At 41.8% G+C, this 25540-nt stretch overlaps 1 protein-coding gene across 3 annotated transcripts in view; it reads left to right on the top strand.

Moving 5' to 3' along the window:
* LOC140467148 (protein phosphatase 1 regulatory subunit 12A-like) overlaps nucleotides 1-25540 on the top strand; it is a 271396-nt gene that overhangs the window by 158372 nt on the left and 87484 nt on the right. For all 3 annotated transcript variants that reach the window (XM_072563240.1, XM_072563241.1, XM_072563243.1), the window contains one exon: nucleotides 4784-4874. In XM_072563240.1, the coding sequence (XP_072419341.1) occupies nucleotides 4784-4874 (91 nt within the window). The remainder of the gene's footprint in view (nucleotides 1-4783; nucleotides 4875-25540) is intronic.

The raw sequence follows: 25540 nt of genomic DNA, 5'->3' as shown, positions 1-25540 counted from the left end.
CTTGGTTCAAACATGGACGAAAGAGCTGATTTACAGAGATGAAATGAGAGTGACAGCCCTTGACTTCAAGGGCACATTTGACGGAATGTGTCATCATGAAGTCTTAGCAAAACTTTAGCAAAGGGGATTTGAGGAAGGCTCTCTTCTGGTTGGAATTGTGTCTGCCACAAAGGAAGATGGATGGATTGTTGGAGGTCAGTTATCTCAGCTCCAGGGCATCATCTAGGAGTTTCTCTGTGGAGTGTTCTTGCCCCCCAAATTTTCAGCTGCTTCACATATGACTTTCCCTCGATCAGAACTGAAAATGTGTGCAACCCTCAGCGAAATGTTGAACACCAGTTCCAATATCTCAGACATAAAAGCAGTCCATGTCCAATTACAGCAAGACCTGGGCATTATCCAGGTTGCAAGCAACATTCAGGCTACAGAAAATGCCAGACAATGACCATCTCCAATTAGTGACAATGTCACGATGGTTCATTGAATTTCAGTTGTATTACCATAATTGAATCTGCACATCTTTGGACTATGGGAGGAAACTGGACTACGTGGAGGAGCCCCATGCAGACATGGGAAGAATGTGCAAACTCCACACAGTCAGCCGAGGCTGGAATGGTAATCGGAGCATTACCATTGACAAAAAACTGGACTAGTCATATAAATTATAGTGGCTACAAGAGTAGGTCAGAGGCTAGGAATTCAGCAGAGAGTAAATGTTTGAAATCCTGTGGCTTAACTCTGCCTCTTTTTGTGTCACCTCTTTACATCACCTGGATTTTTAAAACACATCTTTGCCTTTCAGCTAATAAAATTGCCTGTTGTCCTTAAGCAAATATTTTGCAGTGATCATTTTGTACATTTTGATCATTCAATTTTTCCATTAATGTTTTCATGCTTTCTGTATTGGTAATATTTGGAGTTCGCTCCTCTCTTTACATTTCAGGTTGCATATAGTGTTCTTTATTTTACGAGGCCAGTCTCTCATACTCACTGACTTTGACCTTTAAACTCCTCTTTGGTGAACGGTCCTAAATGACCTGTAGAAAACCTTGCAGCTAACCAGATTTACATGTGACAATTACTTTAGAACAGCCCCTTGGACTGGAGTGTGCTCTAAATGTTAAATCTCTCAGAATGTTGGCTTCTGCTGCACAAATAATGATTATAAAGGAAGAATTCGTCACAGCAGGTTGTGATTTCACTGGGACCGGTTTAAGAATAGCATTTCACAACGTTATTTTCTTTGTTTCAAAATCTTCAGTTATAGTTACTACTTCTGCAACCAGCAGAAAGATTCAGTCCAACATTTTCTGTTGGTGTTATGCCATCCCTTGTAAATTGTTTGGCTATTAGAGTTCTTTAGAAGTAGTAGCATTTATGGATTAAGATTAGATTAGATTCCCTACAGTGCCGAAACAGCCCTTCGGCCCAATAAGTTCAAACCGACCCTCTGAAGAGTAAACCACCCAGACCCATTCACCTACTCCCTGCTAATGCACCTATCACTATGAGCAATTTAGCATGGCCAATTCACCTGAATTGCACATCTTTGGGCTGTGGGAGGAAACAGGAGCACCCGGAGGAAACCCACGCAGACACAGGGAGAATGTGCAAACTCCACACAGACAATCACCCGAGGCTGGAATTGAACCTGGGTCCCTGGTGCTGCGAGGCAGCAGTGCTAGCCACTGATTAAGGGGAATGAGTGGATGTACTATACTTAAATTCCCAGAAAACATTTGATAAGATCTGCATCAAAGGTTATAATGGAAAATAAGAGATTATGGTGTAGAGAATGATGTAGAATCATAGAATCCCTACATTGTGGAAACAGGCTATTTGGCCCAATAAGTCCACACTGACCCTCTGAAGAGTATCCCATCCAGACCCATTCCCCTACCCATTACTCTATATTTCCCCTGACCAATGTACCTAACCAACACATCCCTGAACACTGTGGGCAATTTAACATGGCCAATTCATCTAGGTTGCACGTCTTTGGACTGAGAGAGGAAACCGGAGCACCTGGAGGAAACCCATGCAGATGCAGGGAGAATGTGCAAACTCCACACAGTTTCCTGAGGCTGGAATCACACTCTGGTCCCTGTCACTGTGAGGCAGCAGTGCTAGCCACTGTGCCGCCCTGAGGTTCTATACATATTGTGACATGTATAGAATGTTGTCTGCCTAACAGGAAATAGTAGGCATAAATGGATCTTTTTTGGTTGACAAGATGCAGTGAGTGGTGTGCTACAGGTATCAATGCTGTGGTCACAACTTTTTCCAATTTATGTAAATGACTTGGATGCCATGTTTAAATGTGTGCTTACTAAAACTATTGATAACCAAGATGTTTTTTGTAAATATTTTATGGAAAAGGCATGAGGGTGCAATGTGATAAAGGTGGCTTAAGTGAATGGACAAACATCTGATAAATGGAGTATGATGTGAAAAATGTGGAATTTGCAAGAAAAGTAAAATCAAAGCATATTATCTAAATGGAGGGGCACCTTAGCGATCTGGTTGTCCAAGTGCATAAATTGCAACATTTTCTTTTATCACTTGGTTTGGATGTATTATGCTTTATACTCGTGGACTTCCGTCTTGAGGTCGGACTTGAACCTGAACCTCTGGCTTGAAGTTGAGGACATTTCTGCTGTGCCACAAGAAAAATTTCGAACATAAGATCAGTATACAGGTACATTCAAGTAATTAGGAAAACGATAGAATGTTATCGTTTATTATGAAGAGAATTGAATGCAAAAAGTACAAGTGGTTATGTTTCAGTTATGCAGGGCACTGATGAGATAACCTGGAGTATTGTGTATACTATGAGTCTCCTTTATTGAAAAAAGTTTGTAATTGGTTGGAAGCCATTCAGGCAAGATTCACTAGACTGATACCTGGGATGTCAGACTGTGTTGTGAAGAAAGGTTGGACAGGCATACTTGTACCTACTGAAGTTTAGATAAATATGTGGTGGCTTGACTGAAGCATGCAAGATCTTGTGTGGTCTTGACAGGATGTATATTGAAAAGATATTTCCTCTTGTGGGAGATTTTAGAACTAAGGGTCCTGTGATTTAGAAAAGAATTACCCATTTCAGGTAAAGATGAGAAATTATTTCTGAGGGTCACACGTCTTTGGAACGCTCCCTTCAAAAGGGCATGGAAGCAGGGATTAGTTCTTGACAAGCAAGGGGATGGACAACCATGATTTAAGTGCATGACAGAACAGGCATGATGGAGCCGAATGGCCTATCCTGCTCCTAATTTGTATGTTGGTCTTTGAAGTTGTTACTGGTATCATGAATGGCAGACTACACTGATAAAAGCATGATGTAAATTGTCACTCATTCATTTGTCCTTCTGTCAGTTGCTTACATTTCCTAATATGGATGTGCAGATGAAAGTTGAATACTTGCAAGAGTAGAAGGTCACTCACTACTGTTACTGACAGTGTGCAGTTTGTTGTCATCTTACTATAAAAGACTTTGTTAATGGTCCTAAACTAATCTTATTCAGATAAGGCTGATGTCAATATGGTCAACCATGAAAGCTTTCTGCAGCTTCAGCCAGTGACCGTATTGGAGGAATATGCACTAAATGTAATTACCCTTTTTCCGCTTATTTATTCGATACGTGACTATCAAATTATTGCCACAATATTGGAGTCAAATTTAGCAATTTGTCTTGTGGAAAGGAAGGATTTCAGGATTAAAAAAAGATGTGCATGTTTGACCTTTGCATGAACAAGAGGATTCATGTTTGTTTCCTATTGAAAGTATATTAAGATTGTTGAAGCTTGTTATCTGCACTTGGCTTTTGGTATTTTAAGCTATGTGTCCACAGTGACTTTGGCTCTTTCACTCTTAGATTCCATCATATCCAATTCTAGCAGACAAGTCCTGCTTGTTCGATTTATATTTCCATTTGAAATTTCTTTCAGCATTTTATTGCATTTGTGTTTGACTTCTGAGTTGTAAGAATCATTCATGTTATTTAAATGAAAAACTAAATTAGAAAACGCAACACATAATACAACTGTGGCAATGTGTATAGCTGCTTGATTCATTTAATGACAGCTGCAATGATACACATCACTTGATGTAATACAGCAGTGGTCAAGCAGTTGTTTCTATTTACAAGCGCCAAGACTTTCATAAAGCAAGGGTTTTTCCTCCCTTTTATTGAAACTGTATGTAGTTACTTCAGTGTACTGTGAAGTTGAATCTTTTTTGTAATTCCAGTTTTTCTCCCAACCTTGAAAGTGAGATGCAGGTCTTTATGAAGAGGTATCATTTGCATTTTACTTACTGGGCTGTAACTGCTAGGTTTTTTAAAGCAGGGTACAATTGAGCAATTAAGTCTGTTTCAATTAAGATTGTTTTAAAACTTTAAATTTAATCAAGGAAAAATTAACTAGTTCCGGATAATGCTAACAAATGATTTTTTTGGGGGGAGATAAAATGAATGACGACTTTTAGTTGCAAATGTGATGTATTCTGTGGTCACTGATTTTATATACCTGCTAAGCTCTTATCTAATGGTATATTAATGTTGGAGCAAAACTAAAGACAGATTCTACTTTGTGAATGCATAGTTTCTACTAAACTTAATTAATCTACAAATACTTTTTATTGTTCAAACTTAGGAAATTCTGACAATGGTGATTTCAAGCTTACAATGGAAAAATAGATAATGTCATTTCTATTGGCCTTATAGAATCAATTGCCTGTTGTGGCCCACTTACAAAAAGGTTTCACTTTGCTGACGTCTTCCAGGTCCTATCTCACTCCTGTCCGAGATGAAGAAGCAGAATCCCAGAGAAAAGCTCGATCCAGGCAGGCCAGGCAGACCAGAAGATCAACACAGGTCAGTGATTTTGTAGAATTTTAAAGTTTGTTCAATAAAAATTAATTTATTTTTCTCATGTTCAATGAAGAAAAGTAAAATAATTTTCATTCTTTCTCATGGTCTATTATCTGTCTAGAACAAAAAATGTACACATAAATCATTTATCATGCAACTTAACGTTATTTTATATCTTAATTAAATTGCTGATTATGTTCTGTGTTTTTGTAACAGAAAGAATTTAACTTATTTTAATCTTGAACGTAATTATTGAAATGATCTTTTCTCTGACTCTTTGTTCCATTCCTATGGTTTGAAGCATAAATCTGTTGTTCTGGCTGCTGATAATAATATACAAGTTAAAAACAGTTATTTATTTAAAAGTTTTTATGGTACATCAATAAATGCAAAAGTAAAAATGTCTGTATAATGTGAGTTTAAATACGTAAGGATTAGTTAATTCCTCTTCCTCCCACAGATTATTTGCATGTCGCTTTAAAAGGCTTCCACTCCCTCTCCATAATTTATTTGATTTGAGGTTCATTGTCGTCTGTGCTACTGCTTGCTCTCAACTCTTTTTTTAAAAATATTTGTAAATGAGTACCTGACTTACTTTCCGGATATTAAGCTGACTTTAATGATCATGTCACGTTTGACCTTTGGGTGCTCTGTGCTCCTGGGTGCACTTGATGTGTAGCTACTGATAATCATTCAAATGATTATGGTCAGGAAGTATCGATTGAATTGCAGATTTGAACTTCATTAGTAGTTATATCATCAAGGTAAGGTTGTCAAACAAGTAAAGCAATTAGCTAACAAGTTATTGAATTTTGAAGTCAGACTTCTGAACACAAAAGTAAAATGTATTATGCTTATGCAGTTGAGGCTAGGAGGTGCACAAATGTAAATTTGCTGAGGTTTATCAAGAGCAAAAATGTTAAATATTTTTCAGGTACTTAAACAGTTTTATTTTGCAAATGTTAACAGCTTTTCAATAATAAACATCTACAGACTTGTTATAAGTTTGACACCTGTCACAATGTAATAGCCCACATAGCTACTTGAAAAGTGTTCATTTCGAAGTAAATATTTGAATTAACTAAATATGTTTTCACAATAAATATATAGTTGTAAGTAGATGCTAAATTTACTATCTTTATAAGAGCAGTGCCATTTTACACATTATTTTCATTATCTTGAGAAATTATTACTTTCAAGTATTAGATTTCTACCAAAAATGCTCTTCAGTGAGATAGTATTAAATGGGAACTATGTTAAAATTTAATGTGGGGGGATTCAAAAAAACTTGATCTGATTTGTCCTTAAAGCATTTGCAGTTAGTAAACTACAGATATGTGGCTGAGTTGAATGTAGATAGGGATTAGAGTTCTGAGTGTATGGAATATTGTATAAGACTCTTCCTTTTATAGAGTCATACAGCATAGAAACAGACCTTTCAGTCCAACCAGTCCATGCTGAATGCAATCCTAAATTAAACTAGTCCCACCTGCCTGCTCATGCCCCATACCCCTTCCTATTTATATATTTATTCAAATATCTTTTAAGCGTTGTAATTGTACCCAAATCCACCACTTCCTTGGGAAGGTCATTCCATACGCAAGTCACACTCTGTGTAACAAATTTGCCCCTCCTGTTCTTTTTAAATGAGGTATAATGTGGTGGGCATCTTGGAGACGTGGCTGCAAGGTCACGACTGGGAGCTAAATTTCCAAGGAAATACATTGTAAAGAAAAGACAGGCAGGTGGGCAGAGGGTTTGGGGTTGCTGTGTTAGTGAAGATTGAAATTAAATCAATGGCAATAAACAAAGTAGGGTCAGATGAAGTAGAATCTGTGTGGTTTGAGTTGAGGAATTGCAAAGGTAGTACAAACCATAATAGGAGTTATCTAAAGCCCTCCAAGTCGTAGTCAGGATTTGGGACGTATGATATATCAAGAAATAGAAAAGGCTTGTAAGACTGTCAAAGTTACAGTGATCATGGGGGATTTTAATATGCAGGTGGATAGGGGATTGCAAGAAAAGGAGTTTATGGAATGTCTGTGTGATTGGTTTTTGGAGCAGCTTGTGTTGGAGCCCACTACGGAGCAGGCAACTCTGGAAAGTGTTGTGAACTGAGGCAGATTTGATAAGGGAGCTTAAGGTGAAGGAACCCTTAGGAGGCAGTGACCATGATTTGATAGAGTTTACTCTGCAAGGGAGAAGGTGGAATCAGATGTAACAGTATTACAGTTGAATAAAGCCAACTACAGAGGCATGAGGGTGGAGCTGACCAGAATTGACTTGGAGAAGAACCTAGCAGGAAAGATTGTAGAACAGCAGTGACAGGTGTTTCTGGGAGTAATTTGAGGGAGACAGCAAAAATTCATCCCGAGGAAAAAGAAACATGGTACAGAGAGGATGAGGCAACCATGGCTGACTAGGGAAGTCAGGGACAGCATAAAAGCAAAAGGGAAAGCATATAATGTAGTGAAGGGCATTGGGAAGCTTACAAAAACCAACAGGGAACAGCGAAGAAAGAAACCAGGAGGGAGAAGATTAAATAAGAGTATAAACAAGCCAATAATATTAGGAAAGATTGCAAGAGTTTTTTTTAGGTATATAAAGAGAGAGGCAAAAGAGGACATGGACCATTGGAAAAAGATGCTGGAGAAATTGTAATGGGGAACAAAGAAATGGCTGAGGAACTGAATAAGTACTTTGCATCAGTCTTCATGGTGGAAGACACTAGTAATGTCCCAAAAATTCAAGAGAGTCGGGGGCAGAGATGAGTACAATGGCCTTCACTAAGGAGAAAATGCTAGAAAAACTGAAAGGTCTAGAAGTGGATAAATTACCTGGACCAGATGGACTATACTTGAGAGTTCTGAAGGAGAAAACTGAAGAGATATGGAGACTTTAGTAGTGATCTTTCAGGTATCACTGGAGTCAGGGAGAGTCTCAGAAGACTGGAAAATCACTAATGTAACGCCCCTGTTTAAGAAGGGAACAAGCAAAAGACGGGAAAATTATAGACCGATTAACCTGACCTCAGTTGTTGGTAAGATTTTGAAGTCCGTTGTGAAGGATGAGATTTCTGAATTCTTGAAAGTGTTGGTAAAATAAGGCAAAGTCAGCACGGTTTCATCACAGGTGGTCATGGCTGACAAATCTGTTAGAATTCTTTGAGGAGGTAATGAGCAGGTTAGACCAAGGAGATGTTATCTATCTGGACTTCCGAAGTCCTTTGTTAAGGTGCCACACAGGAGGCTGCTGATTAAGATAATGGCCCATGGTGTGAGAGGAAAGGTACTAGCATGGATAAAAGATTAGCTGTATGACAGAAGGCAGAGAGTGGGGAGAAAAGGGTCCTTCTTTGGATGGAAGCCAGTGACTGGTGGTGTTCCACAAGAGTCATTGTTGAGACCACAGTTTTTCACTTTATACATTAATGATCAAGCTGAAGGAACTGAGGGCATTCTGTCTAAGTTTGCAGATGATACAAATGTGTGTGGAGCGGTAGGTAGTGTTGAAGAAATGAGGAGGCTGCAGAAAGATTTAGACAGGAGAGTAGGTAAAGAAGTGGCAAATGGAATACAACATGAGAAAGTGTGAGGTCGTGCACTTTGTTAGGAAAGAATAGAGGCATAAACTACTTTCTAAGTGGGGAGAAAATTCAATAGAATTTGAAGTCCTAGTCTAGGATTCTCTTAAGGTAAACCTCAACAGGGCGGCACGGTGGCTCAGTGGTTAACACTGCTGCCTCACAGCACCAGGATCGCAAGTTCGATTCCATCCTCAGGCGACTGACTGTGTGGAGTCTGCACATTCTCCCCGTGTCTGCGTGGGTTTCCTCCGGGTGCTTCGTTTTCCTCCCACAGTCCAAAGATGTGCAGGTCAGGTGAATTGGCTACGCTAAATTCCCCATTGTGTTAGGTGCATTAGTCAGAGGGAAATGGGTCTGGGTCGGCTACTCTTCGGAGGGTCAGTATGGACTGGTTGGGCCAAAGGGCCTGTTTCCACACTGTAGGTATTTTAATCTAAACTTGCAGGTTGAGTCGGTAGTTAGGAAGGCAAATACAATGTTGTTGTTCATGTCGAGAGGGCCAGAATATAAAAGCAGAGATGTACTTTTGAGGCTTTATAAAGCCCTGGTCAGACCACATGTGGAGTATTGTGAGCAGTTTTAAGCCCCATGCCTCAGGAAAGACGTATTGGCCCTGGAGAGCGTCCAGAGCATGTTCATGAGAGTGATCACAGGAATGAAAGGCTTAATATGAGCACTGTACTCGATAAAGTTTAGAAGGATGAAGGGGGATCTGATTCAAGCATTCAGAATACCGAATGACCTGGACAGAGTGGATGTTGGAAAGATGCTTCCATTGCCAGGAGAGACGAGGACCTGAGGGCACAGCCTTAGAGTAAAGGGAGAAACTTCTTCAGCCAGAGAGTGGTGAATCTGTGGAATACATTGCCACAGAAGGCTGTGGAGGCCAGGTCATTGAGTAGATTTAAAACAGCGATAGATAAGATTTTGATTGCCAAAGAGATCAAAGGTTATGGGGAGAAAGCAGAAATAGGGATTGAAAAAAGTATCAACCATGATTGATTAGATTAAATTACCTGCAGTGTGGAAACAGGCCCTTCGGCGCCACAGGTCCACACCGACCCTCCGAAGAGTAACCCACCCAGACCCTCTGACTAATGCACCTAACACTATGGGCAATTTTAATCCACCTGACCTGCACATCTTTGGACTGAATGGCAGAGCAGACTCGATGGGCTGAATGGCCTCATTTCTGCTTCTATGTCTTATGGTCATAAATTATCGTCTAAATATCTCTCCTCTCACCTTAAAAATGTGTCCCCTAGTCATGAAATCCCCCATCCTAGGGAAAAGGCAACTATTATTAACTCTATCTGTACCCCTCATTATTTCTTTAATTTTTATAAGGTCGCCTCTCAACCTCCTATACTCTAGTGAAAAATGTCCCAGCCTAACCAGCCTTTCTTTATAACTCAAAACTTCCATATCCAGCAACATCCTGGTAAATTTCTTCTGAACTCTCTCCAGCTTAATACCCTTTCTGTAACTGGGTGATCAGAACTGGACACAGTATTCTAGAAGAGGCCTCACCAATGTCCTGTGCAACTTTAACATGACTTCCCATTTCCTATACTGAATGACTGAGCAATGAAGGCAAACGTGCCAAAAGCATTTTAACCACCCTGTGTATATGTGACGCAAACTTCAAAGAATTCGGTACCTGCACCTGGACGTCCCTCTGTTTGACAACACTACGTAAGGCCTGACCATATATTATATGAGCCCTACCCTTGTGATCCCTCCCATATATCTGGATTGAATTCCATCTACCATTTTTTAGCCCATTGACCCTTTGATCAAGATCCCTTTCTAATCTTAATGTTGGCATAGAAATAGTGCATAGAACAAATGAGCACGTAGGAAAAAATGGGTAGAAGTTAGAATTAGGAATTGACAACAAACCAATGAACAATGGTTATCACCTGCTCAGGTCAAGAGAAAGCTTCAGTCGTATTGTGATAAATATGATTTAAATGTGGGAGCAGTTAAGCAAACAAATGAATGACAACAGTGGATGAAAGTAAAAGCAGCTTACACAAGGAACCATCAGGAGTCAGAGTTGAAAATGTTAAAATATTAATATTTACATGGGTCTTCCAATGTGCTCCACTGTTACGTTATAATACAAAGTATGGCACATTCTTATGAGATGATATGAGACCAGATGATCAAACGCTTGACCAAAGAATTAGGTTTGAAGGAATATTTTATAGGAGAAAAGAGGAGGTAGCAGGTTGCATCAATTTCTAAGGTTAAATTGTGGCCTTATTGAGTTGCATTAATACAGGGAAAGTGTTTCCTCTAATAGAGGAATCTAGACAAGTGAGCTGAATCTCCAGGTTAGAACCAGGCCACTTATGAGTGAAATCAGGAAGCAATGTTTTTGTACATCTGGTATTATATTCTTTTTGCCATTTTAACATCCTGTGAATTAGAGTTAGACTAGCTTCCTCATTCAACCACCTGCAAATTTAATTAGATTAGATTCCCTACAGTGTGGAAACAGACTCTTTGGCCCCACAAGTCTACCAACCCTCCGAAGAGTAACCCACCCAGACCCATTTCCCCTCTGACTAATGCACCTAGCACTGTGGGCAATTTAGCATGGCCAATTCACCTGACTTGCACATCTTTGGACTGTAGGAGGAAACCGGAGTATCCGGAGGAAATTCAAAACTGCTGATGTTGTTTTCATTCACAATAAATCCTGCTTCCCAACAGCCCTGTTCTCACTGACCTACATTGTTTTCTAGTCAAGCAACATCTTGATTTCAAATTCTTATCCTGGTTTTCAAATCACTCCATGGTCTCATCCCTCCTTATCTTTGCTTCTCTAATCCCACAGCCTTCCAAGGTTTCTGTGCTCCTCTACTTCAAGCATTTGTAGACCTCAGTTTTAATTACACCATTATACCTTCGGTTGCCTGGGTTCATGCTCTGATCTGCCTGCCCTACCTCTCTTCATTGTTATTACCCTACTTTCTTCCTGTAAGACACTCCTGAAAATTTGCATCTTTGATCAAGTTTTTGGATCATTTGGCCTAATCATCTTAAGTCTCTATATTGTACTTTGTTTCTTAATACATGTGTCATGCACCTTGGGAGATTAATTACCTTAAAGGTGGTTTTTAAATAAGCTTTCAACATGGGGTGAGAAGCCATTATGAGTAATTCTGTAGCGATAACTGCATATACATCAATGAAACCAGGCCAATTACCCAGTTGGTCGGTAAAGGAAGTCTGATCATTCTTGCATTTACATGAGATGCCATTTGTGACTGTCCAAGCCATTTAAGCACAGTGGTGGAGCAGAAACCTGAGTGGAAAGCTCAAGACATAGAATTCTAGGATGATGGGCAAGAATTTAGAATGCGACAGCACTTTCAAGAGCTTTAGTGAGTAAAGAGTGGGTGAGGATGGCTGACAGAGGATTTGTTTTTTGCTTTGTTTCACTGAATTACGGTGTAGACTTCAAGAACTGTATTAGGCAAGAACTTTCAAAAGCTGACTGGGGACAAATGTTCACAGGTAAAGGCTGGAAAATGGAAACCCTTCAGAAATGAGATAATGAGAGTCCAGAGACAATGTATTCCTGTTAGGGCGAAAGGAAAGGCTGGTAGGTGTTAAAGAGTGCTGGATGAAAGAAATTGAGAGTTTGGTGAAGAAATAGAAGGAAGCCTATGTCAGGTATAGACAGATTAGTTCAAATGAATTCTTGGTAGAGTATAAAGGCAGTAGGAGTATACTTAAGACGGAAATCAAGAGGGCAAAAAGGTGACATGAGATAGCTTTGGCGAATAGAGTTCAGGAGAATTCAAAGGGTTTTTACAAATACGTTAAGGACAAAAGGGTAACTAGGGAGAGAATAGGGCACCTCAAAGATCAGCAGGGTCTTTGTGTGGAATGGCAGGAGATGGGGGAGATACTAAATGAGTATTTTGCATCAGTGTTTACTGTGAAAAAGGACATGGAAGGTATAGAATATAGGGAAACAGATGGTGATATCTTGAAAAATGTCCATGTTACAGAGGACAAAGTGCTGGATGTATTGAGATGCATAAAGGTGGATAAATCCCCAGGACGTGATCAGGTATACCCAGAATTCTTTGGGAAGCTACGGAAGTGATTGCTGAGTCCCTTGCTGAGATATTTGTGTCATCGATAGTCACAGGTGAGGTGCCAGAAGACTGGAGGTTGGCTAACCTGTCACTATTTAAGAAAGATGGTAAGGACAAGCCAGGGAACTATAGACCAGTGAGCCTGACATCGGTGGTGGGACGGAATCTTGAGGGGCAGGATGTACATGTATTTGGAAAGGCAAGGACTGATTGGGGATAGTCAACATGGCTTTCTGCGTGGGAAATCATGCCTCACAAACTTGATTGAGTTTTTTGAAAAAGTAACAAAGAGGATTGATGAGGGCAGAGTGGTAGATGTGATCTATATGGACTTCAGTACGATGTTTGACAAGGTTCCCCATGGGAGACTGGTTAGCAAGATTAGATCTCATGGAATACAGGGAGAACTAGCAATTTGGATACAGAACTGGATCAAAGGGAGAAGACAGAGGGTGGTGGTGGAGGGTCGTTTTTCAGACTGGAGGCCTGTGACCAGTGGAGTGCCACAAGGATTGGTGCTGGGTCCACTACTTTTCATCATTTATATAAATGATTTGGATGTGAGTATAAAAGGTACAGTTAGTAAGTTTGCAGATGACACCAAAATTGGAGGTGTAGTGGACAGCGAAGAGGGTTACCTCAGATTACAACGGGATCTTGATCCGATGGGCTAGTGGGCTGAGGGGGATACACTTAATGGTAAGGTCCTTGAAGCGCAAGTTCACAGCTCCTTGAAAGTAGAGTCGCAGGTAGATTGATAGTGAAGACGGTGTTTGCTATGCTTTCCTTTATTGGAAGGGTATTGAGTACAGGAGTAGGGAGGTCATGTTGCGGCTGTACAGGACATTGGTTAGGTCACTTTTGGAATGTTGCGTGCAAATCTGGTCTCCTTTCTCTCGATAGGATGTTGTGAAACTTGAAAAGGTTCAGAAAGAATTTACAAGGATGTTGCCAGGGTTGGAGGGTTTGAGGTATAGGAAGAGATTGAATAGGCTAGGGCTGTTTTCCCTGGAGTGTCAGAGGCTGAGGGGTGACCTTATAGAGGTTTATAAAATCATGAGGGGCATGGATAGAATAAATAGAGAAAGTCTCTTCCCTTGGGTAGGGGGGTCCAGAACTAGAGGGCATAGGTTTAGGGTGAGAGGGGAAAAATATAACAGAGACCTAAGAGGCAACGTTTTCACGCAGAGGTTGGTACATATATGGAATGAGCTGCCAGAGGAAGTGGTGGAGGCTGGTATGATTGCAACATTTGAAAGGCAGCTGGATGCGTATATGTGTAGGAAGAGTTTAGAGTGATATGGGCTGAGTGCTGGCAGGTGGAACTAGATTGGTTTGGGATATCTGGTTGGCATGGAAGAGTTGGACTGAAGGGTCTGTTTCCATGCTGTACATCTCTGACTCCATGACTCTAAAAGAGGGAACTTTTTCACATGGTAAAAGTAAGCTGTAATTGACAAGCAAAGAGGAATAATCAATTCTGACTATAACCTCTGATAAAATGGGCGGCACGGTGGCACAGTGGTTAGCACTGCTGCCTTACAGCACCAGAGACCTGGGTTCAATTCCCACCTCAGGCGACTGACTGTGTGGAGTTTGCACATTCTCCCCGTGTCTGCGTGGGTTTCCTCCGGGTGCTCCGGTTTCCTCCCACAGTCCAAAATGTGCAGGTCAGGTGAATTGGCCATGCTAAATTGCCCATAGTGTTAGGTAAGGGGTAAATGTAGGGGTATGGGTGGGTTGCGCTTCGGCGGGTCGGTGTGGACTTGTTGGGCCGAAGGGCCTGTTTCCACACTGTAAGTAATCTAATCTAAAAAAAAAATGACACACAGCTGTGTATTTCTCTTGTGGTTGGTTGTGAGTGAACCTGGAAGTGGCATCTAGACTTAAAAGCATCTGGCACCCTGCCATTAACACTTATAACTCCATCCAACACACTGAATAAATATAATTAATTCATCTTAAGGCTGAAGGGACAACTGAGATTTGGGAGGGAAAATTCTGAAGGCATTACCTGCAGACTAACCCATCCCATTGCTCTTCACTAGAAAATGGTCTCAGTATGCCGAGAAAACTCCACTGGGTGGAGTGGATGTATTTGGGAGTCCTCAACTCTTGTTTCTGTTAATACTGAGCTATACTCTCTTCAGTAATAGCAATAGTCTTTTGAGGATAAATTTATGAATGCATTCTTCCATCCTATATTTTCTACTTAATCTTCACTGTCCAGTTTCCCTATCTTCAATTCTACTTTGATAATACAGTTTGAGTCTAATTGAGTCTATAGTGTCTTTAAGTTATCACAGTCCCAAAAAATGTCTGAGGAGTTCAAGTTCTTGCTTCACTCTCCATTTTCTTTTCCTTTTTATGGAGTTTGCCTGAATAACTTGTTAGATTTAGAATATGTTCTAAAGGCTTACAGGATTGGGTCCCTTTGACTCCTGTTGTATTTATGTCGAAAATTGAAAGAGATTTTCACCATCCTATGATTGTAAACTCCGATGTTCTGTACTGAATATTTTGCAGTTGAGACACACGCATCATTGAGAAATGCATTTTAAATGGATAGACCCAAGCAACAGTCAAATCTGCTTGCCCTGATTCAACAGACCTAATCTCTTGAGCTGCACGCGGAGTAATAATTGTTCATGGATTGGATCCCAATTTTTATATATTAAAGGGTACCAAACACTTTAGAACTTTTGCAAAAGTGAATTGAGACGAAAATAAAGTTAAAAATGACACAACACCAGGTTATAGTCCAACAGGTTTAATTGGAAGCACTAGCTTTTGGAGCGTCGCTCTTTTCATCAGGTGGTTGTGGAGGGCACAATTTTAAGACACAGAACTTATAGCAAACGTTTACAGTATGATGTAACTGAAATTATACATTGAAAAATACCTGGATTGTTTGTTAAGTCTCTCATCTGTTAGAATGACCATGCTAGTTTCACTTCTTTCATATATAAATCACAAAACTTTTTTCAAAAAGTTACATTCTCAGATTAACTTTAACAATTGGTGTGAGCCCAGATACTGTGTTGAAGCCTACATTATCTGGGCTGACACCAAATGTTAACATTAACCTGAGGATGTAACTTTTTTTAAAAAACGCTTTGTGATTTACATATGAAAGAAGTGAAACTAACACGGTCATTCTAACAGATGAGAAAATTAACAAGCAATCAAGGTATTTTTTAATGTATAATTTCAGTTACATCACACTGTAAACTTTTGCTATAAGTTCTGTGTCTTAAAATTGTGTACTCCACAACCACCTGATGAAAGAGCGATGCTCCAAAAGCTAGTGCTTCCAATTAAACCTGTTGGACTATAACCTGGTGTTGTGTCATTTTTAACTTTGCACACCCCAGTCCAATTCTGGTGTCTCCAAATCAAGATGGAAATATTCAGTGAAATCTTCATAGTTGCTACATTCAGCACAGCCACTAGATGGTAGCACAGTCTAGGTTTGATCACTGATATCAACCAAAAGTTTTAGTTTGTCTCATCCTATTTTTGTTGTTTCCCCCATCAGGTTAATCTGATGTGTATAATGTGTGGGCAAAGTTACCATGGTTTCTACTTCAATCTGCACCATTGGTGGCAGCAGTGCAAAATAAAAATCAAATGTGTTTGTCTCCCCTGTCAGTGTAGTATCCTCACCTCATAGAGTCATAGCGATGTATAGCACAGAAACAGACCCTTCAGTCCAACTCGTCCATACCAACTAGATATCCCAACCTAATCTAGTCCCATCTGCCAGCACCTGGCCCATACCTCTCCAAACCCTTCCTATTCATGTACCAATCTAGCTGCCTTTTAAATGTTGCAATTATACCAGTCTGTACCACATCCTCTGGCAGCTTAATCCATACATGCACCACTCTCTGCGTGAAAAAGTTGCCCCTTAGGTCCCTTTTATATCTTTCCTCTCTCACCCTAAGCCTATGCCCTCTAGTTCAGGACTCCCCCAGTTAAGGGAAAATACTTTGTCTATTTATTCTATCCATGCCCTTCATGATTTTGTAAACCTCTACAAGGTTACCTGTCAGTCACCAATGCTCCAGGGAAAACCAGCTCCAGCCGATTCAACCTCTCCCTATAGCTCAAATCTTCTAACCCTGGCAAAGTCCTCATAAATCTTTTCTGAACCTTTTCAAGTTTCACAACATCCTTCCAATAGGAACCGTAGAGATGTACAGTATGGAAACAGACCCTTCGGTCAAACTCATCCATGCTGACCAGATACCCTAAATTAATCCAGTCTCATTTGCCAGCACTTGGCCCATATCCCTCTAAACCCTTCCTATTCATAAACCCATCCAGATGTCTTCTAAATATTGTATTTGCACCAGCCTCCACCACTTACTCTGGCAGCTCATTCCATACGTGCACCACCCTCTGTGTGAAAACGTTTCCCCTTAGATCCCTTTTAAATTTTTCCCCTCTTACCTTAAATCTATACCCTCTAGTATTAGACTTCCCGACCTTGGAAAAAACCACCTTGTCTATTTACTCTATTCATGCCCCTCATGATTTTAAAAACCTCTACAAGGTCACCTCTCAGCCTCCGACACTCCAGGGAAAATAGCCCCAGTCTATTCAGCCTCTCACTATAAAGGTCGTTCTGCTATAATGAGCATTTCATCAATCTGAGTTGGATATTGACGAATGGAGAGCACTGTTTCTAAAGCGCAAACTTTTAAAACGTGCATTGGCTATGGCGCGATTTTATCACCAACACTTTATATCTATTTTTATTGTGCAATTATTATAAATTGCTCAAGAAGAAAACCATTGAGTTATAAAAGAACTAACTATAGGTCATGATTTGGAGATGCCGGTGTTGGACTGGGGTGTACAAAGTTAAAAATCACACAACACCAGGTTATAGTCCAACAGGTTTAATTGGAAGCACACTAGCTTTCGGAGCGACACTCCTTCATCAGGTGATTGTGGAGGGCTCGATCGTAACACAGAATTTATAGCAAAAATTTGCAGTGTGATGTAACTGAAATGATACATTGAAGAATTGATTGTCTGTTAAGCCTTTCATCTGTTAGAATACAGTAATAGTTTCACTTCTTTCATGTGTAAATCACAAAACCCTTTTTTTTAAAGTTGCATTCTCAGGTTAGCTGTTAACAATGGTGATAGCTAGACAATATGTTGAAGGTGTTAGCCCCCTGTGTTCTCTGTCTATGACCTGATGTTTAGATTGATTCTAATCTAAAAAGTGAGATAACAGAGTTTTACATAAATTCATGCAGTTTTTGAGCTCAGAGTTCTACATGAATGTATGCAGTTTTTGAGCAAAGTGCAATGTAATTCTGCTAGTACAAAAAAATTCACCACACAAAATATGTATGTGCATGTCTGTCTGGGGTGGGGGTTGTGAGTGTGAGAAAGTGTGTGCGCAAGGACCTTGTGTTCATGTCACATTACAGGTGATCACCATTGCACTACCCACACACTCGCCCACACACTCGCCCACACACTCGCCCACACACTCGCCCACACACTCGCCCACACACTCGCCCACACACTCGCCCACACACTCGCCCACACACTCGCCCACACACTCGCCCACACACTCGCCCACACACTCGCCCACACACTCGCCCACACACTCGCCCACACACTCGCCCACACACTCGCCCACACACTCGCCCACACACTCGCCCACACACTCGCCCACACACTCGCCCACACACTCGCCCACACACTCGCCCACACACTCGCCCACACACTCGCCCACACACTCGCCCACACACTCGCCCACACACTCGCCCACACACTCGCCCACACACTCGCCCACACACTCGCCCACACACTCGCCCACACACTCGCCCACACACTCGCCCACACACTCGCCCACACACTCGCCCACACACTCGCCCACACACTCGCCCACACACTCGCCCACACACTCGCCCACACACTCGCCCACACACTCGCCCACACACTCGCCCACACACTCGCCCACACACTCGCCCACACACTCGCCCACACACAGGCACCCACACACAGGCACCCACACACTCGCCCACACACAGGCACCCACACACTCGCCCACACACAGGCACCCACACACTCGCCCACACACAGGCACCCACACACACCCTTATAGACACGCACACTCCCACACATGCATCCCCTCACAGACTTAAGACACTCTGCACTCACTACACACACACTTTCTCACACTCACAACCCCCACCCCAGACAGAGACACACACAGACAGTCAAAGACCCACATGCACACATATATTTTGGGTGGTGAATTTTTTTGTACTTGCAGAATTACATTGCACTTTACATGAATGTATGTAGTTTTTGAGCAAAGTGCAATGTAACTCTATAAGGACAAAAAAAATTCACCACCCAAAATATATGTGTGCATGTGGGTCTTTGTCTGTCTGTGTGTGTCTTTGTCTGGGGTGGGGGTTGCGAGTGTGTGTCTTAAGTCTGTGAGGTGGTGCGTGTGTGCGCGTCTGTGTGTGTCTGTGTGTACCTGTGTCCGTGTGTGTGTAGTGCAATGGTGATCACTTGTAATGTGACATGAACCCAAGTCCTTGCACGCACACTTTCTCACACTCACAACCCCCACCCCAGACAGACAGACACGCAGACAGACAAAGACCCACATGCACACATATATTTTGTGTGGTGAATTTTTTTGTACTTGCAGAATTACATTGCACTTTGCTCAAAAAACTACATACATTCATGTAAAACTCTGAGCTCAAAAACTGCATGAACTTATGTAAAACTCTGTTATCTCACTTTTTAGATTAGAATCAATCTAAACATCAGGTCATAGACAGAGAACACAGGGGGCTAACACCTTCAACATATTGTCTAGCTATCACCATTGTTAACAGCTAACCCGAGAATGCAACTTTAAAAAAAAAGGGTTTTGTGATTTACACATGAAAGAAGTGAAACTATTACTGTATTCTAACAGATGAAAGGCTTAACAGACAATCAATTCTTCAATGTATCATTTCAGTTACATCACACTGCAAATTTTTGCTATAAATTCTGTGTTACGATTGAGCCCTCCACAATCACCTGATGAAGGAGCGTCGCTCCGAAAGCTAATGTGCTTCCAATTAAACCTGTTGGACTATAACCTGGTGTTGTGTGATTTTTAACTACAGGTCAAAAGTCCTTGTTGATGTTTTCTGAACTGTTTCATGATTCGCAACATCCTTCCTATAGCAGGGAGACCAGATTGAATGTAGTATTCAAAAGTGGCCTAACCAATGTCCTGAACATCTGCAACATGACCTCCCAACTCTTATACTCGATACACTGACCAGTATAGGTAACCATAATAAACTCCTTCTTCATTATCCTATCTAATTTGTAACTCCACTTTTGAGGAACTATGAACCTGCATTCGAAGGTCTCTTTATTCAACAACCCTTCCAAGGATCTTGCCATTAAGTGTACACGTCTTGCCCTGATTTGCCTTTCCAAAAGGCAGCACCTCATATTTATCTAAATTAACGCCATCTACCACTCATTGTGGGTTTCTGTATTGATGCATGGAAACTGGATCCCTTCTTTAACCAAATTGGTGCCAAATGCAGTGACTTGAATGTCTTGTACTCAGTTGAGGAGGTGGTTCTCTGACATTTGGGCAGTACGAGGTATTCATGAATTTTGCCCAGGCCTGCACCCAGAGAGGGCATTTCAGTTTTGCTGCAGGGTGATTTTGTTTGAACCATAAAACCCTGTTATGGACCAATTCCTAATTGAGAATCCTTGTGTTAAATAAAGTTACTTTGAATTGTGTGCTGACACAGCAGTTTTGCAGATGTGTATTTTTTAATAAGTCCAGGACTTTGGAAGCCAAATTTGAGAAAAGATTTTTTACTCACTTGAAGCAATTAGCTAATTCCAAAGTGCAACTTTTGAGAAGGCCCTCAGTTCATGAGATTTGTTTTGCATGTGCTCCACTCCTCACCATTCTCCATTTCCCTGAAGTTCTTTTGCTATACTGAGCTATGTACTATGATTATGCTTAATTCTAACAGTACCTGTATGTGGCTAAAATCTTAGGTAGTGAGATAAATTCGAATCAAAAAGCAAGAAACATTTTAGAGTGCCATATTCAAAACTGTGGAATGATTGTACATCATCTTCCTGAGAAGGGAGAAAAGTCATTGCAAAACCAAGGCCACAGTGGTCAGTGTGTGAAGACCAGGACAGCATCATGGTCAAGTAGAAATAACAGGTATATTTATCCAATCTAGGAATCTTAACAAATGCTTATAGACAGTGTATTTTTTAACAAAGGAAGCACAGCCACAAACATTGACTTATAAGGTATAAAATGTCAGAATAAAAGAAATTAATGAGACATTGGCACCTGTACTGGGGAAGGAGGGAGCTGTTCTGATGGGATGGGCTCCAACTGAATCAAACTGGGACCAGAATCCTAGCAAATTGCATAACTAGAGATGTAGCTTAAAAATGTATTGCTGGAAAAGCGCAGCAGGTCAGGCAGCATCAAAGGAGCAGGAGAATCGATGTTTCGGGCATAAGCCCTTCTTCAGGAATCCTGAAGAAGGGCTTATGCCCAAAACGTCGATTCTCCTGCTCCTTTGATGCTGCCTGACCTGCGCTTTTCCAGCATCTGCAGTCCTCACTTTCTCCTAACTAGAGATGTAGATAGGGCTTCAAACTAAATTAGCTCGGGCAGTGAGGAGGAGGAATGGGATGGAAATTAGAAAATCAAATTTAATGGAGCAGGCAGGAGTGCTGCAGGTTAGTGATGAGTCTGGTTGTTATCAGAAAAGGAAGGGACAGAAGTTGTGAATATCATATCACACTAAGGGATCCTATCGATGAAGGGAAATTTGATAATAGAACAAGATAAAAGCTTTGTTTCCTTCCTAACTTCCCACAAAATCCTGGGATACACCTAATCAGATCCTGTAGATTTACATGCCTTTGCTTTCTAAGACCTCAAGCACTCCCTCTTCTGTAATATGAACTGTTTTCAAAACATCAACTTTTATTTCCTTGAGTTCTCGAGCCTCCATTTCTTTCTCAACATTAAAAACTGACGTTTATATGAATTTAGTATTTCTTCCCATCTCCTGAGATTCAACACACAGATTACCTCGTTGCTTTTTCAGGGTTCTTACCTCTGTCTCTATTTGTTCTCTATGTTTTTGTAAAATCCTTTTGGAATATCTTTAACCTGAACTGCCCTGGCAACCTCTAACTCCACTTTTGCCTTCCTGATTTCCTCCTTAAGAAAACCCCTACACTCTTTATCATCTTCAGGAGATTAGTTGATCCCAGTCGTCTGTAATATATGATTCTTTTTTATTCTTGACTGGAATCTCAATATTCTTCTTCACCCATTGCTCCCTAATCTTACCAGTCTTGCCTTTCATTCTACCAGGAGCATAATGCCTCTGGACAATAGTTTGAGAACTCTCTACAACTTTTGAAGGCCTCCTACTTGTCAAGAATCTCTTTACTTGAGAACATTCTACTCCAATCAACTTTTAAAAGTTCTTGTTGCAAGCCCTTACATTTTGAAATTTAACTTTTAACAATTAAGATTAGATTAGATTCCCTACAGTGTGGAAACAGACCCTTCGGCCCAAGTCCACATTGACCCCCTGAGGAGTAACCCACCCAGACCCATTCCCCTCTAACTAATGCATCTAACATTGTGGGCAATTTAGTATGGCCAATTCACCTCCACATCTTTTGGACTGTGGGAGGAAACCAGAGCATCCGGAGGAAACCCACGCAGACCCGGGGAGAATGTGCAAACTCCGCACAGACAGTTGCCCAAGGCTGGAATCGAACCTGTCACTGGTGTGGTGAGGCTGCAGTTCTAACCACCGAGCCACCATGCTGCCTGTCAATTAAGAACTTTAACTTTTATGGAACACATCCTTTTCCATAATTATTTTAAAACTAATAGCATTATGATCACTAGTCCCACAATGTTCCCCTCCTAGCACTTCAGTCACTTGCCTTACCTTATTTTCCAAGAGAATGTCAGGTTTTGCTCCTCCTCTAGTAGAAATATTTACAAATTGATAAAGCAAATTTTCTTGAACACATTTAACAATTTTTTCTTCATCCAAACCTTTAACACTATGGCAGTTCCAGTCACTTAGAATTAGAATATCCTTTATTGTCACGTGTGCTCAAGTATGGAAGTATAGGAGTACAGTAAAAAGTTTACAATGTTGCCCATATGGTGGCCTTTTAGGTACAAAGTATATTGGTACAGATGTTAGATATAAAATACAGACATAAAGTGAAAAACAGTTATGTTACTTATGGATGTTCATAGTATAAGTTAGAAAAATGAGAATAAGGTTAAAATGATAAGCATTAGTTTTTCAGTAGATCAGCACAGGGGGCTTCCCCATGTGGTCTACCCAGGCTCACAAGCTGCTGACCGCCCACACTGGGTCCCAGTCCTACATCCATCCCCGCTCTGCTTGGCCCTCCAGCCCGCTGGCCGTGCCCTCTCCGCCGGCCCTCCAGCCCGCTGGCCGTGCCCTCTCCGCTGGACGTCCCCTCTCCGCCGGCCGTCCCCTCTCCGCTGGCCGTCCCCTCTCCGCCGCCCCTTCAGCCCGCCGGCCGTCCCCTCTCCGCCGGCCCTCCAGCCCGCCGGCCGTCCCCTCTCCGCCGCTCCTTCAGCCCGCCGGCCGTCCCCTCTCCGCCGGCCCTCCAGCCCGCCGGCCGTCCCCTCTCCGCCGCCCCTCCAGCCCGCCGGCCGTCCCCTCTCCGCTGGCCGTCCCCTCTCCGCCGGCCCTCCAGCCCGCCGGCCGTCCCCTCTCCGCCGGCCCTCCAGCCCGCCGGCCGTCCCCTCTCCGCCGGCCCTCCAGCCCGCCGGCCGTCCCCTCTCCGCCGGCCCTCCAGCCCGCTGGCCGTCCCCTCTCCGCCGGCCGTCCCCTCTCCGCTGGCCGTCCCCTCTCCGCCGCCCCTCCAGCCCGCCGGCCGTCCCCTCTCCGCCGGCCGTCCCCTCTCCGCCGGCCCTCCAGCCCGCTGGCCGTCCCCTCTCCGCCGGCCCTCCAGCCCGCTGGCCGTTCCCGCTCTACCTCAGCAGAGAACCTCAAGAGGGGTAAAAGAGTATAAAAGAGAAGAAAACAGGGAAATAAACAGAAGGAGGGGAGGCGCTCCAGTTGGAATGTCCTTCTCCACTGCCATCTTGACTGGAATGATTGTAAAATTAAAATCTCCTACTATTACAACCTTATTATTCTTGTGTATATTTGAGAACCCTCTACATACTTTCTTCTCCATTTACCCCAGACTATTAGGGGCTAATAGTACAATCTCATCAAGGTGGTTATCCCTTTCTTATTTCTAATTTCAACCCATATATTTTCACTGAATGAGCCTCAAAAATATCTTCTCTAATTACAGTCGTAATGTTTTCCTTAATCAACAATGTCACTCCCCCTTCTCTCTTGCATCTCTTCTTCTCCTTTCTATAACATCTAAAACCGAAACTTTGAGCTACCAGTCCTTTTCACTCTCCGCCAAGTTTCTGTAATAGCCATGAGGTCCCAGTCCCATGTTCCCATATATACCAAGTTCATACCTGTAAGACCTCTTTCATTGAAATAAATGCAGTTTTGTTCCTCAGAGTTACTTGGTTCTCTCAATTGTCCTTGTCTGACTTTTCTAATTAACTTATTCTTTTCTGATTCAGAACCATCCTCACCTATCTTTCTGTTTTCACTGTTTTTTTAGGAAAACCCCCATCCCCATCTCGAAGTTTTCACGTTTCCAAAATAGAACTAGCAAATCTCCTCTGCCAAGATACTGGTCCCTTTCCAGTTCAAATGAAATCCATCTTTTGAGCTGATCTTTTCTGTCCCAAGAGAAATCCTTGTGATTCAAGAAACTGAATCCCAGCATATTGCACCATCTCTTCGGCCAATGGTTTATCTCCCCTATCCTTTTATTTCTTTTCTCATTAGAACTTGGCACTAGAAGTAAACCAGAGATTACTACTTTTGATGTTCCGTTTATTAATGTTCTGCCTAACCTCTTATATTTACTCTGCAAGGCCTTAAACCTTTGCCTAATTACGGCATTCATATCACTGTGCGCAATAACATCTGGCTTCTCATTCTCTCCTTTGACAATATGCTTCAAACATTTTGAGGCATCCTTAACTCTGGCACCACACTATCCTAGGTTCACACTCACTGCCGCAGAATCTCCTGTCTCTGTGCCTAACAAGAGAGTCATGTGTAACAAGTACTTTTTAAAACCTTGACAAACCCCTATTTATTCTTAGTGCCCAAGATCTGACTACCCACTTCTATTTTCCTCTGAAAGACTATCTCTTTCAACAGTACCTAAAATGGAATATCTGTTTGAGAGAGAGATAGCCATAGGAGACTCTGAACTACCTTCTTACCTTTCCTGGCAGTCACTATCTGAGTGATCCTGCTGTGTAAACACTTCTTTAAATCTACTCGTCGTCATACTCTGTATCTTGAATGTCCTCAGTCACGTTAAGCCCAAAAAGAACCCCTCAATAGCATGTTATATATAAAAATAAACTACCTTTCCTTACTCTTGGATTTAATTTTGAGCAAATAAAAAAGAAAAAAATTAAACCGATAAATATTCAACACTGAGCTGAACAACAACATTTAGCTTTCAAACACCAGATTTAAAAAAAATTCACCCAAGCCATCCACATGTACACCTCTCCACAATCTCCATAGATGATACGTGGGAAACCCGGCAGCAGACTACAGTGGAAACTTGATTATCTGAACGAGATGGGTGGGCACTATTTCGTTCTGATAATCGATTACTCGGTTAATTGATTAAATGCCTTTCCTCTGAGACTCGGAGTTTTTAAAGTCTGCTCCCTGTTCAGGAGACTGCAACGGCACACAGAGCGCAAGCCCCCGGCCCCAACACTGCCCCGGCCCCTCCCCCATCCA

Source organism: Chiloscyllium punctatum, chromosome 45 (assembly GCF_047496795.1).
Source record: "Chiloscyllium punctatum isolate Juve2018m chromosome 45, sChiPun1.3, whole genome shotgun sequence".
Classification (NCBI taxonomy): Eukaryota; Metazoa; Chordata; class Chondrichthyes; order Orectolobiformes; family Hemiscylliidae; genus Chiloscyllium; species Chiloscyllium punctatum.
The sequence above is the reverse complement of the archived record's forward strand: the minus strand, read 5'-3'. Positions and strand labels throughout refer to the sequence as shown.